The sequence below is a fragment of the Capra hircus genome, chromosome 9 (assembly GCF_001704415.2).
Source record: "Capra hircus breed San Clemente chromosome 9, ASM170441v1, whole genome shotgun sequence".
Classification (NCBI taxonomy): domain Eukaryota; kingdom Metazoa; phylum Chordata; class Mammalia; order Artiodactyla; family Bovidae; genus Capra; species Capra hircus.
In genome coordinates, this window is record NC_030816.1 from 28,082,930 (window position 1) to 28,097,580 (window position 14,651).

A 14,651-nucleotide genomic window follows, 5' to 3' on the forward strand; every position below is an offset into this window, starting at 1 on the left:
TCTGGTCAAAGCTATGGTTTTTCTAGTAGTCATGTATGGATGTGAGAGTTGGACCATAAAGCTGAGGGCTGAAGAATTGATACTTTCGAACTGTGGTGTTGGAGAAGACTCTTGAGAGTCCTTTGGACTGCAAGATCAAACCAGTCCATCCTGAAGGAAATCAGTCCTGAATATTCATTGGGAGGACTGATGCTGAAGCTGAAACTCCAATACTCTGGCCACCTGATGGGAAGAACTGACTCACTGGAAAAGACCCTGATGCTGGGAAAGGTTGAAATCAGGAGGAGAAGGGGCTGACAGAAGATGAGATGGTTGGATGACATCACCTACCCCATGGATGAGTTTGAGCAAGCGCCAGGAGTTGGTGATGAACAGGGAAGCCTGGCATGCTGCAGTCCACGGGGCTGCAATGAGTCGGACATGACTGAGCTGAACTGAACTGATGCTGTTTTGTTTCTTGTGGTTGAGGTTTGTTGAGCGTCTTGGATTTGTGGTTTTTCATCAGATTTGGAAAACTTTCAGCTATTATTTTTTCAGATATCTTTCTCTGTCCTTCCCATTCTCTGTGTTGGGGACTTTTGTTCCACAGAGGCTGCTAGAAGGTGACCTGAAATTTACCCGTGCACTGTTTTAGTTTTTAAAAAAATCTTTTTCTACTTCGTGTCAGATTATCACTATCTTTAAATTCACGAATACGTTCTTCTACTATGTTTAATCTATTGTTAATCTTACCTGGAGTCTTTTCACTTCAGATGTCTTCATTTTTAAAGTTCAGTTTGGGTGTTTTTCATATTTCCACATATTCCAGCTTTACATTGTGAACATGTAACAGTTTTTAACATCTGGGTCAGTTTCTACTGATTTTTTTCTCACTATAAGTCGTAACTTTACTGTTTCTTTGTATGCTTGGTACTTTCTTATTGCATACCAGATGTAAATTTTAACTTGTTGGGTGCTGGTTATTTTTGTTCTGGGACATAGTTAAATTCCATGATAGCAGTTGGCTCCTTTCAGATCTTGCTTTTTAAGCTTTGTTAAGAGAGCAGAACATTTGTTCTAGGATTAATTGTTCCCCAGTTCTGCACGGGCTAATTATCTACCCAGTGCTCCCTGGATCAAGAGGCTTTCTGGTCTGGGTTAGTGGAAACAGCCTCTATGCCTAGCCTTGTGTGCATTCCAAGTACTGTTTCCTCTAAACCTTTCCTCAGCCTTGGATGGTTTCCTCGTGTACGTGTCCTGACCAATACATTGTTGAATACCTGAGGGTTACCTTCTGCAGGTCCCTGGAGGTCTCCTTTGTGTAGTTCTCCCCTCCCTGGTCCTCTGCCCTGGGAGCTCTATCTGGTTTCATCTCCCTTAACTCTCAGCTCCATCTCCTCAACTCAGGGAAGCCCACCGACTTCTGCCTAGGTGTTGCCTTAGAAATTCAAGGCAGTAAGCTGGGTTGGCGGTTTCCTTTTTTTTCCAAGGGTCACTGTTCTCTGGCTGAAGTCCAGTGTGTTGAAAACCACTGTTTAATGTGTTTTGCCTAGTTCTTCATTTGTTTCAGGGTATATCCAGTCTCTCATTTCATCTTGGCCAGAAGTAAAAGTTCAAGATAGGACTTTTAAAGTCTTCATTTTTAATTAAGTAACAAATTTTTTTTTTTTTCTTCTTAAACTAACAGGTAAAGTGCTTTGATAATCCCAGCCCCTTCCCCGTCTTTGTCTTTCTCCACTTTCCAGAGATAATTACTAGAACTGGTTTGGTGGTAAACTCTCCCCCTCAGCATTTATATACACACAACTAAATATACCCTTAATACATGATATGGATTTTTATTATTCTCCTGCAACTTTTTTTTCACTTATTAGCTATGCCAAATTCTTACATTCTCTGTTGGTACATGTAGTTACGACTATAGTAAGTATCTACCCACTGAAGAACAATTAGGCTGTTTGTAATTTGCAGATTTTTTTGTTTTCTAAAAGAATACCTTGGTACCTGCCACTTTGCTTATATGTGTGAATGTTTCTCTAGAGCAAACAGAAGTGCACACCTGCGCCCAGGGTTCCACTTTGAAAATTTTAACTCTGAGATTGCCTTCCATTTCCTACCAGCAGATACCAGAGTGTTTTCTTTGTCCTTCCACTTACTATTACCACTTGTTATTTCATCATTACCCTTGTGCATCACTCCCCTCCTGAGCTTATATCCACACTTGATTGGAGAAGGTGTGGCCAAGGCTGAATGGCAGAGGAGTTCACTGAAGCTGTGAAGGGTGGGGCAGGGGGCCAGGGGAGCGCTTCACAGGAGGTGCTATGCCAACAGCACTCCACCAGGAAACTGCATGCGCCACTGGAGGTCAGCACTGCAAAAGCGGCAGGTGCCTGCCTAGGTGAGCCCAGAACCCAAGAGAAACCCTTCTTCCTCCAGCACCCTCTACTGACAGAGCTTAACATCCTGCCTGGTGGTAAAGAAGACATGTTTGCAGGGTCCAGATTCATTACTTGATAGAAGACAATGAAGAGTGAATTTGGACCTGAGAAACTTCAGTGGTATCTTACCTGGTCATGGCTGATTTTTTAGTTTTGATCTCAGTCATCAACCTTCCTTGTGTTTTTTGTTTCAGAAATAAATTTGCGTGTGCATTTAGATAGTTAATATGTTTCTCTGGTCTCTTCTGTTCCATTTATCTATTTATTGATGTTTATTCCTTTACCCGAGATAAATTTTCCTGTCTCAACAAAAAGACTAGGATTAGGACTTTATAAAAATCTGAAGAGGGTTTTGCTGTTTGTAGGAAGAATAAAAAGACTTGAGAGAATGGTGCTCTTAAGTGAAACAAATAGAAATAAGTGCTTTGAAATTTACTTAGATTTGTCTCTGACCTGGTTTTTCACTTGTTAATAAATATGTCTGGCCAGCAATGCCCTCTCTCTTGGTCCTCCCACCTAATCAGTAACTAGAACCCATATTAAGAGGCTGCTTGGTTGACCTAGGCAAGGCTTAGGATGTAGAAATGCAAATCAGCTGTTAAAATTTAGGGTCAAATCCTACTTCACTTGGGACATTCAACATATCATCATCTCAGTCCTTCCATACCATCTTCACATATGCTAAAATTTAGATAAAAGGCTTAATGGAATTTAGAATCATTTTTATTCATTCAAATGCTCATAGAAATAAAACTTGGGAAAAGGCTATATGATTACCAATCAGGTCTAAATGGGGTTCTGGATGGAGCTGTTTGAACTTGAAAAGCTGGAAGTTGAACAGTATCTGCCACATTGGGTAGGAAGATATGGTCCGTTCTTTTGTGTTTAATAGGTACCTGCAAAATAATTATTAAGTAGGTATTAGAGCCTTTTTAAAAGATGATGAATAATTATAGCATCATTACAAGTCACTGTTACTAATGAGACCAAGATCATTGGTTCAGTCTGGGTTAGACCATTTAGTGTGCCTTGTCATACATATTTTGCCTCTTGTTTATAAAGGGAACTAGTCAGGGATGAATCCATTAATGGAAAGCCATGTCCAGCTAAGGAAGGAAAGATATCTCATATTTGGAGAAATCAGTAAATTCCTTAATGTTTTATCATTTATGTTAGTGCAGTGATACTTTTGAAAGAAAATCAGTGGTGGTCTTATATTTCAGCCCTCTATAAATTCCTCCCAGTCTGTGTTTATCTGACTTGTCTCATAGACCTTGTTTAAGAAGTCAGACCTTAGATTTGAAGAGGTGCCAGATGATTCCGTGACTTTTCTGGACCTCAGGCTTTTTGCCTGTGGTCTCCACTCTACACAAGCCAATGGGCCCATAAGACACTTCCTTATTTATTACAGTTTATTTATTTGATAATGTAGCCAACAATTGGTCTCAGACCATAACCCTTCTAAATCTGAAACCTAGTGCATCTCCGCTAATGTACTTAGCTCCTTAGCAGCTTTCTCAGCCATAAGTGTTGTGATCAGCAACCTGCCCCATAAGGAACGTTTGCTTTGGGGAGTGAAGTGGGGATAGAGTAAAGCTTAAAAGCCGTTGTGGTCCCATACAGGTCAACAGAACATCGCTTCCTTTTGGAAAGGGCTTTTGCAGAAGCAAATAGACATAGTAGAATGTCACGTTTTGGTGAAAGATGATTGCACAGAGATTGGTGGGTCAAGCAAAAGGTAGGCATTGATAATGTAGCCCTACTTGGTCAAGGTTCTCAGTTGGGTATGTTCCTGACCTGCTTCTTCCCTCTGTGTGTGTCTCCCTTTAACTGCAACAAACTTTTGGTCCAATAACTAGACCATTGGCTTCAAGAGAGGCCTTAGGATGGCGTATTTTCTGACAGAATGATTGTATTTTTTCGTCTTAACTTTTCTCAAGGTAAGAGGAGAGGCACTCTTAAGTGTTGATTAGATATATATACCTCTCTGGAGGGGATTCTGAAAAACAGTGGAGCAAAGAGTGTAATACTTATTAAAATAGCATAGAGAAGGTGGTGAAAGGGGATTCAAATGGTGTCTTACAATAAACTACAATAAACTAAGAGGTAAAACAGTTAAATTCTTCAAATATGTGCTATACTTCAACCTAATCTGTATTCCAAGCATTTCTCACATGTTTTAAGGCTGACTTCTGAAATTATTTCTGCTCTGCCAGGGAACACAAAGGCTGTGGCACTGCTAGTTAATTACTGTAGATGATTGAAAAAAAAAAAAATTGAGAGAACATGTCCAGGTGTTGTACTGACTTACACCCATTTACTGAATTGTAATTGAGTAAGTGCTTTGGGGCTTGTTTCAACATTAGAATTTTATTATTGAGGAGTGATGCCATCAAGATGGCAGAATAGGAAACCCTAGACCCTCCTTCCTGCAGTAACATGTTGATTCAGCAATAATTCATGGACAAATTCCCTTAGTGAGAAACCCAGAATATTATTTTCTAAGATCCAACCATTGAGATAAGATCTTGATACACAATTTTTTAATGTAAGTTTGAAGTGACCCTAAATCCATGATTTCATATTTACATTTTTGTTTCATATAATCAAATTTATCATCACTTACAGTCTTTGGCCTTTGAATCCTTGTTATTTTGCTGCCCATGAGTTGGGTCTTTAAAAGGTGTTGCTGGGTGTGTCTGGATGATGTGGAAGCAGAACTTAGGGAGTAGTGAGCTTGGGATATAAGGCCTGTAATGTGAAAAATGTTAAATTATATCTCTGGTTGCAATGTACAGGTCTAGGTTGAATTCATAAAATTTTAGAGCTTAAAATGGGTATCTGATTCAGCTTCATCAGTTTTGAGTGAAGATGTCAAAACATGGATAGTGTCTTTTGCCTGAGTGTCTATGACCAAGTGAAAGAGATGATGGGTTACTTGGACCTGTGGATAGAAGTAGACAGACTGAGATATTCACATTAATAGGACTTGGTAATTAGTTGGGTATGCAGGGTAAGGAAGAATAGCTTTCAGATTTCTGGCTCAAACAACTGATCAGATTTTATGGTGGATTTTATGCTGATGGCACATACATGCTCAACAAGTCATTGTTCATTGCAAGATCAGGATAGATGGGGGGGAAATATGAATGTATAGACAGGAAGTAGACAAAGATTAGCTCAAGGCCCCTGAGACAGAAGCCCATGGGACGCTGATCACAGTGATTGTCCCAGGGAGGAAAAGGAACACCTTTTCCATTTTAACAGGAAGGAAGGAGAAGCAGCTGAGTTTAGGTTTAGGTAGGCTGAGGACAAGAAGTAGAGGGTGTTCCCATCTGATAGGGGAGGAGGACAGTGTCTGCAGAGACCATGAAGATTTAAAATAGTTGCTGTATTATAACAACTTTTTAAAAAGTATAATCTATAAAAATACTGAATCATTATGTTGTATATCTGAAGCTAATATGATACTGTAAATCAATAATACTTCAATTAAGAATAAATAAGATAAACTAGTTGCTGTGAAGAGGAGAGAGTGAGCTGACCTTCCCCTCAGCTCCATGTGAGCTGGGCCTAAGCCCACCAGGCATCTCAGTCTCTGGCTTCAGTGATTTGTTCAAAATTGGTCACATGACCTGAGTCAGCCCAGTCCCCTCTCCATTCCCCACTCCTGCCATGTAAGCTTGGACAGAGGATGGAAGCTACAGAGATGACAGACATCTTGCTTCCCAAGGGGCTCTACTTCCTGTCTGCTCCCAGCATGCTCAGGGCTCAGAGATGCAGAGAGAAATCAGTCTTCAAGAAACAAACCTTGATCAAGCCTGCATGAATCAGTGGAACAGAATAGAGAGCCCAGAAATAGACTCACGCATCCATGATCAGTTAATCTTTGACAAAGGAGGCAAGAATATATATACATTGGAGAAAAGAGAGTCTTTTCAGCAAGTGGTGGTGGGAGAGCTGGACAACTACATGTAAATCAACGAAGTTGTTAGAACATTCCCTCACACCATACACAAAAATAAAATGGCTTAAAGACTTAAACATAAGGCATGACACCATAAAATTCCCAGAAGAGAACATAGTCAAACACTCTCTGAAATTGTAGCAATGTTTTCTTAGGTCAGTCTTCCCAGGCAATAGAAATAAAAATAAACGAATAGAACCTAATCAAACTTTAAGTTTTTGCATAGCAAAATAAACCATAAAACAGACAGCCTACAAACTGAGAGAAAATATTTGCAGATGATATGATTGACAAGGAAGGGCTTAATTTCCAAAATATATAAACAGCTCATACACTCAATGACAAAAAACCAAACCAATAAAAAAATGGGCAGAAGACCTAAACAGACATTTCTCCAAAGAAGACACACAGATGACCAACAAATACATGAAAAGATACTCAACACTGCTAATTATTAGAGAAATATAAACCAAAATTACACTGAGGTATTATACTAGTCAGAATAGCCACCATCAAAAAGTCTACAAATAATAAATGCTGGAGAGGGTATGGAGAAAAGGGAACCCTCCTACACTATTGATGGGAATGTAAATTGGTACAGACACTATGGGAAACAGTATGGAGGATCCTTGAAAAGCTAAAAATAGTTGCCATATGATCCAGCAATTCCACTCCTGGGCATATACACAGAGAAAACTATAATTTGAAAAGATAGCATAGCAGCAGTATTTACAACAGCCAAGACATGAAGGCAATCTAAGTGCTCAACAGATGAGTGGATAACGTGGCATATATGTGTATACATACAATGAAAGACCACTCAGTTATTCATAAGATTCTTGCATCTTCCTGCACATAGAGAAACACTAAAGTCATTAACTTGTTTTTTTGTGATTAGCAGTAATCTTTTGATGTTCAACTACATGATTTTTTTTCAGCAAAAACTCTAGTAAGCTCTTCAAATAAAACTTAATCACAACTTTTAGGTTGTGCATTTCTTATTCAACAGACAACATGTAGAAATTCCTGAGCAAACCCCCTCCCATGCAAACCCCCTCCCATCACTGCAGAAGGGGGCAGATGGGGGCTGAGACCTGGGAGTAACTTCTACTTTTGCTTCCTGAAAAAGAGGCTTCTCTTTCATTCCTGCAGCACTCCTATCCTGGTAATTAGGGTTCTCCCCATGTGCCTCCTGCCTGACTCTTGCCCTCCTTTGTAAATGCGCAGGTCTTAGAGGACACAGATGGCAGTTTGATTGGACATGTTAACTCAGAGAAGGATTTAAAAGATGTTTGGCTAGGCTGGAGGCAGAGGGGAAAGGGAGAAACAGAAAACCCCAGGGAGTCTGTAGAGGATAGTGGGAGGTACAGAATCACTCAGGGTGATTGGTCAAAATAGGGCCCTTAGGTGCTCTTGACACTCTTTGCATCTGGGCTTGGGTGGGGGACGCCAGTCCCACTGTTATGGCCCAGGCCACAAGAATGGGCAGGGAGGGGGTGAGTGAGTGAAGTCGCTCAGTCGTGTCCAACTCTTTGTGACCCCATGGACTGTAGCCCACCAGGCTCCTCCATCGATGGGATTTTCCAGGCAAGAGTACTGGAGTGGGTTGCCATTTCCTTCTCCAGAAGATCTTCCTGACCCAGGGATTGAACCCAGGCCTCCCTCATTGTAGGCAGACGCTTTACCGTCTGAGCCACCACGGAAGTCACAAGTCGAGCCTTTTCCCTAGAAAACCTAAACTATCTTGACCTTTAAAAATGATCTTTCTGCTTCTGACTGTGTTTCCTCACATCATTCACACCACTGTTAAGTGGCCAAAAGAAAACACAGCTAAAGGAGGACACACATGTATGAAAGTATAATAACAAACATTTGCACAATGACCTAGTGTTACTACACTCTGTGGCAGACACACACTGTTTCATAGAGTCCTCAGGATTCATCTTTGGGGTAGGTATTTTATAGAGAGGTAAATTAACCTGTCCAGGGTCACACAGCTAGCAGTGACAGAGACAGGATTTGAACTTTGGCTGTCTTATTTCAAAGTCCATACTGTCAACCACCAGGCTGTGCTATGGAACAGAAAGGAAAGGCCTAGCTGACATTAACAATAGGCTGATTGTGGCTATTGATATCTTTGATAGACCTAAAAGAGAACTCGGAATTTACTTAGTCCTCATCTTACATGAGAGGAAGCTAGTTTAGAGACATCCCAGGTTCTGGCCTCTGTTCCATTGCTGCTCACTGACTGTGTTGTCCAGAGTGCTGTTTTGATTGTCATTTCCATAGGACTCCTCAAGCCCCTGGGACCCAAGAATCATAATGTGCTTTATGAATAACATCTGAGAAATGTGGTCGCTAGTATCCTGTCAGGAAGGAAGAAATTTTTCTTTACCCTTCTAGGTTCTTCTTTTGGCTGGTCTAAGAATTCAATTGATATGAGATTAACAAGAGAAAATCACACAACAGCTTAATTTGCCAACATTTGTTGGATTATGGAGAAAGCAAGGAAGTTCCAGAAAACATCTATTTCTGCTTCGCTGACTACACTAAAGACTTTGACTGTGTGGATTACAACAAACAGTGGAAAAATTCTTAGAGACCTTGCCTGTCTCCTGAGAAACCTCCATGCAGGTCAAGAAGCAACAGTTAGGACTGGTCATGGAACAGCAGACTGGTTCAAAATTAGGAAGGAGTACTACATGGTTGTCAGAGAAGGCGATGGCAACCCACTCCAGTGTTCTTGCCTGGAGGATCCCAGGGACGGGGGAGCCTGGTGGGCTGCCATCTATAGGGTCACACAGAGTCGGACACGACTTAAGTGACTTAGCAACAACTACAAGGCTGTATTTTGTCACCCTGCTTAATTAACTTATATGCAGAGTACATCATGAGAAATGCTGGGCTGGAAGAAGCACAAGCTGGAATCAAGATTGCTGGGAGATATATCAACCTCAGATATGCAGGTGATACCACTCTAATGGCAGAAAGTGAAGAGGATCTGAAGAGCTTCTTGATGAGGGTTAAAGAGGAGAGTGGAAAAGGTGGCTTAAAACTCAACATTCAGAAAACTAAAATCATGGCAACCAGACCCATCACTTCATGGCAAATAGAAGGGGGAAAAGTGGAAGCAGTGACAGGTTTTATTTTCTTGGACTGAAAAATCACTGCAGATGGTTGACTGTGGCCATGAAATTAAACGACATTTTCTCCTTGGAAGAAAAGTTATGACAAACCTAGACAGCATATTAAAAAGCAGAGATGTTACTTTGCCAACAAAGGTCTTGTCTAGTGAAAGCTATGGTTTTTCCAGTAGTCATATATGGATTTGAGAGTTGGACCATAAAGGAGGCTGAGGCTGAAGAACTGATGCTTTCCTTTTGTGGTGCTGGACGACTCTTGAGAGTCCCTTAGACTGCAGGAGAGCTAACCAGTCGGTCCTAAAGGAAATGAACCCTGAATATTCACTGAATGGACTATTGCTGAAGCAGAAGCTTCAATATATTGGCCATCTGATGTGAAGAGCTGACTCACTGGAAAATACTCTGAAAGATTGAAGGCAAAATGAGAAGGGGACAGCAGAGGATAAGATGGTTAGATAGCATCACCAACTCAACGGACATGAATTTGAGCAAACTCCAGGAGACAGTGGAGGACAGAGGAGCCCGCCAGGCTACCGTCCACGGGATCACAGAGAGTCAGGCATGACTTAGTGACTGAACAACAACAAACACATGGGCGAGACCTAGGAAAACTGAGTAACTGGCAGCATTCCTGAAGCGCTCAACTTAAATGCCATCCTCAGCTAAAGACAGAAGAAGATGTTAAGGATGGGGGAAAGTCAGTTATGAGAGGTTACCAGGAAAAGCACAGTAAATGAGGGTCACACCGCTACACAGATTTGTCTTTTCCACAGATAAATTTCTAGAGATTTGGTCATCCATCTCTTCCTTGTACTGAAGAAAGAGATGCTCTTAAAACTGTAAACATTTCTTACAAATGGGTAACTCCCTTCCCATGTCTGCTTTTTCTTAAAAATAATCAGCTTAAAACTTTAGCCAAAGAGACACATTAGGATGGCAAATTCTGCTCCTCTATTCTCCTAAGGTGTTAGCTTGCTTCAGAATCTAGTGATGTACTCAGTCTTCTTTTGGTGACATATTTCAACTTGAACTAGTTTTTATGATTGAAACCTTTTAATATATCAATACTCCAAGGTGAACTAAAATAGAAAGTTCTAACTGCAAATGAGAATAAAGGTTCATTCATTCATTCAACAAATATGAAGCACTCCCTTCATAGCCACTGGAATGTTATCATTAGTCCCCAGTACCCTCCTTCAATCCCCACCCAAGACCCTAGGAGCTTATTCTACCCAGAGAGAGGGTATCCTTACCGCCAGGTGAGTTTCTTTGGGTGGAGGATTGCTCAGCATCAATAAGCTGACTTTGTAGCTCTTCTACCCACTGGAAAGCATCCAGCTTCACGCTACGCTCACGGGCAAGCCGGCTTCTCACCTGAGTGGAAAAGTGCTTGGGAAGCAGAAATGCTTTTGGGAAGCAGAACTGTTCCATCAGTTCACTGATGAAGGGTGGGGTAGGGGGATTGCCAGGGAGAGTGTGGGTCCAAAGCTATCCCAGGAATATAAGTTTTCAAAAAATTCCTGGTCAGGCTGAACTGAGCCTTATGAAAATCAGGAGCACCAGTAAGGTCAAGAACTTAATCAGCGAGGAACAGAGGCAGCCCTTGGAACACTTTATCCTCTTATAATAGAAGTTTACTCACAAAAGTTATGTTTTGTCAGAGGAGAAGTGGGGAGGGGAGAGGAACCAGTTTACAGAGGACTTTGTAGGCCAAGCCCCAGTGCCTGTGGGACCCCTGATGGCTTCAAGAAAAGACTTGATCTCTCTCCCAGACCTCTAAGTTCAACTAATCATCTGCAGGGAATGCACTGAGCACCATCTCCAGGCCTAACACAAGGCCCACATCCAGAAGACAACTTCATGTTTGCTCTCCCCTTGCAACCCTGACCCAGAGTCCCCTGGCCAGAGAGTCTCTATGTCTAAAGTGACTCGTCTACATAGATCACAGGCATTTTTTTCTTTTTAAATTTATTTTTTATCATCTCCTAATTGTTTTTAATTATGAAATAGTAATAGTGTAACAGGTTGAATAGTGTCTCCACAAAGTCATGGACACCTGGAACCTCAAAATGCTACCTTATTTGAAAAATAGTTTTTGTAGACGTGATTAAGTTAAGATGAAGTCATACTGGATTAAAGGGAGGGCCGTAGATTGAATGCTGATGACCTTATAAACAGTGGAGCAAGCACAGACGCACGCACAGAGAGATTCAGGGAAGAAGGCTGGACGGAAAGCTGCAGCTGCGTGTGGAGGGACACCAGGAACTGCGGTCAGCGCCAGCAGCCGGGGTGCCAGGGAGCAGGTTCTGCCCAAGCCTCCCGGAGGGGCCCACACTTTGCTTTCAGACTCTGGCCTCCTGAACTCTGAGAGGATACAGGTTTTGGTCATGTATTTTGTAAAATTCCCCTGACTTCCTTGAGCACTTAAAACAATCAATCATTTAACCTTCTGATTTCTGTTTGCTAATATATCTGGGGAATTAATTGACTTATTTATTCAATGAATATGTGTGAAACACCTGCCCCAGAAAGTGCTGTTTTGGTTTTTTTATTTTTCCTTTTGTGTTGAATTTCATTCTGTGGTCTCCTTTGTTGGAACTTACACTAGCCCACATGTACATTATTTCTTTTTTTTTCTTTTTTTTGCTGTGGGGTATATCGAAGAAGAACATACTGGGTCTGGAAACCACTTCAGCCTTTCCTTTTTATGTCTACAATTCCAGAAACACCATGAATAAAATTCCTTTACAATAATACTTGCTGTTTTTCCAGATTACTTGTCAGGATTTTCTAAAAGATCCCTCCTAGCTCAAAGATTAGAGCCATGTGGAAATATGCTTTCCAAGTGGATGACAAAGATGCCAAGATTCTGGGCCTCATGGCACTCAAGTCATCATCTTTGCTCACAAGCAGCCTGAACAATCACCCAGGTATAGACATTTCCATTTCCCTGCTGTTCCTGGGAGTGACCAAGGTAAGGAACACCGCTGTGGAGGCAAGAGAGGTGTGGAGAGCGTGACAAGAAGGAAACCACTCTGGCTGGTGCGCCCTGACTTGCTACCTCTCACTGGGGTTACCTGTCGGAGTTCTCTCTGAATTTTCTTCTGCTGCAGCTGGCCCAGTTTAGAAGCCCTCTTGGCATCTTCAGTAAGGAGCTGCAGGTGCTGTTCCTTTTGCTCCACATCCTTTAAGAGCTTCTCCATGCTGGAGGCTTTCATTAGACCCAGCTGCTGCCTGTGGAGAGCTTCCTGGGTCACTCGGTGTTCTAGCTCCTGCAGCAATTGTGCCTGTGGAGGAAACAGCCAAAGGAAATGAGAAAGGCACACAGTCTTTCTCAGCAGAAACATTGGCCAACACAACTGTCCCCTCAATTAAAACCCAGGGGCAGAATTGTGTGAAGTGTTCCTGGGTTCAGGTACCACCTCCCAGCCATTCTGTCCTGTCTTGTGCCAACCAGCAGCAAGACCTAGCAGTCATTCCTACTACAGACTGCATCTGCATGTCACTACACCTTTATCACGTGGTAGCAATGGAAGGGCTGGACTGGGGAGAACGTGGTGATGCAATACGTACAGAGAGTGGGCAAGGGAGGCACTAATCTTGCCTCTGTTTTGACTTCTAAAAAAACCTGGGAAAAGCCAGGATGCAGATGGTTTAAAAAGAGCAGTAATAATTTGGTTCTGTTCTGAAATTTTTCTAATCAACAGTTACCAGAAGGTTGATCCTTACTTACAATATTATATTAATAATGAAGATTAATATTTTGTAGGGTGACCTCACATAATTATATATCATAACACACTGGCACACCATAATGAAGGAACTAGGGTCCAAAAGGAACAGATTATATTTTATGTCTTAAAATATGCCCAAGCTGTTTCCTAGGCTGTTATTTAAACTCAGCTCTTGTCTCTCTAAATCTAAGGTCTCTGTTTCATTTATGCTCAGAGGGTTGGCACAGTTATTAAGAGCATAGATTTTTAAAAGCCTTTATTTTGGTGCCAGTTCTTTAGAGCAACAGTAACTTCTGAAATTAAGATTTAGTGTGGGTCACCAGGAAAGGAACCAAGACTCTCTGCTTGGGGCATAATGCTGATGGCTGGACCACACTCATAGAAAACATGCTTGGAGCATGAAAGGAAGGTGTTAGAGGCAGAGACTCAGACCCCTAGATGCTCTCTGGGTAAAAAAAATACTCAGAGAAACACAGAGAGAGAGATCAATCTTAGATATGAGCAGTATTTCACCATTTTTAGCCAAATATGAATAACAACAAAAGCCTTTTGGCCACTGCCCCTGGTCTCTGGGCTGCAAAGGAGGGAGAAGGGAAGCTGGGGTCCAGGCCGTCTTTCTCCAGCAGTGCCGTCTGCTCAGCTTCACACTGCGGCGCTCTGGTGACTGCCACAGGCAGCTCAGTGCCGTGTCTCCTGGCCAGAACGTGTTCACAGAGAGGGAGGAGGAGGGCTTCTGAGCTCAGATACCTGATTCTCCTGCCGCCTGCACATCTTCACATTGTCCGCATGAGCCCTAGCCAGGGCCTGCCTTAGAGCCAATAGCTGTTGACGAAATAAAACCACTTCTCGTTCTGCCATTAGCTTGATGTTCAAACCCTCTTTTTTCGTTTGCACAGCTTCCTGTGAACATCCCAAACACGGTAAGGTAGGATATGAGTTTCTTTTCCACATTTTCAGTTTCATAAGCAGTCTCTGAACCATCATCCATCATTCTTTGAAATTTCTGGAAGCATAGAGCTCCCGCTGGCCACTGCCTCCTTAATTTCAGTTAAGAACAGTGTGACAGATCAGCATAAATAAAATCTTTCGGAAACAGTCAAAGTTTCCAAACCACTATTGATATGTGCTTTGGTTTCGATTTTCCTTAAAACAGACTTTCAACTTACTGTTAGCGCATTTCCCACCGATAATCATGTTTGAAACCCAAAGATCTGCAGTGCTTTGACGAAGTTTGCCAACTCCATCTTTTCCCTTTCCTTGTGCTAAACTCTCTGATCCGTCCTCTCATTTGCTTCTTTGCCATTTGCTTCTGGCTCTTTCCTATTCCTCCCCAGGCTCTGATATTACCAGTTCCCAGGAAATCTGCAACTGTCAGATTCTTTAAGATGGT

The 14,651-nt window shown here is 41.9% G+C and overlaps 1 protein-coding gene across 8 annotated transcripts in view; it reads right to left on the minus strand.

The window, feature by feature from the left end:
* The window catches only part of LOC102179006 (coiled-coil domain-containing protein 162), a 75,432-nt gene continuing 63,903 nt past the window's right edge, over positions 3,123–14,651 (minus strand). For 4 of the 8 annotated variants that reach the window (XM_018053086.1, XM_018053085.1, XM_018053092.1 and 1 more), the window contains 5 exons: positions 14,009–14,161; positions 12,605–12,814; positions 10,781–10,901; positions 5,044–5,168; positions 3,123–3,313 (listed from right to left, as the gene is read on the minus strand). In XM_018053086.1, the coding sequence (XP_017908575.1) occupies positions 3,191–3,313; positions 5,044–5,168; positions 10,781–10,901; positions 12,605–12,814; positions 14,009–14,161 (732 nt within the window). In that variant the 3' untranslated portion in view covers positions 3,123–3,190. The remainder of the gene's footprint in view (positions 3,314–5,043; positions 5,169–10,780; positions 10,902–12,604; positions 12,815–14,008; positions 14,162–14,651) is intronic. The other 4 variants (XM_018053091.1, XM_018053090.1, XM_018053087.1 and 1 more) reach the window with 3 other exon arrangements.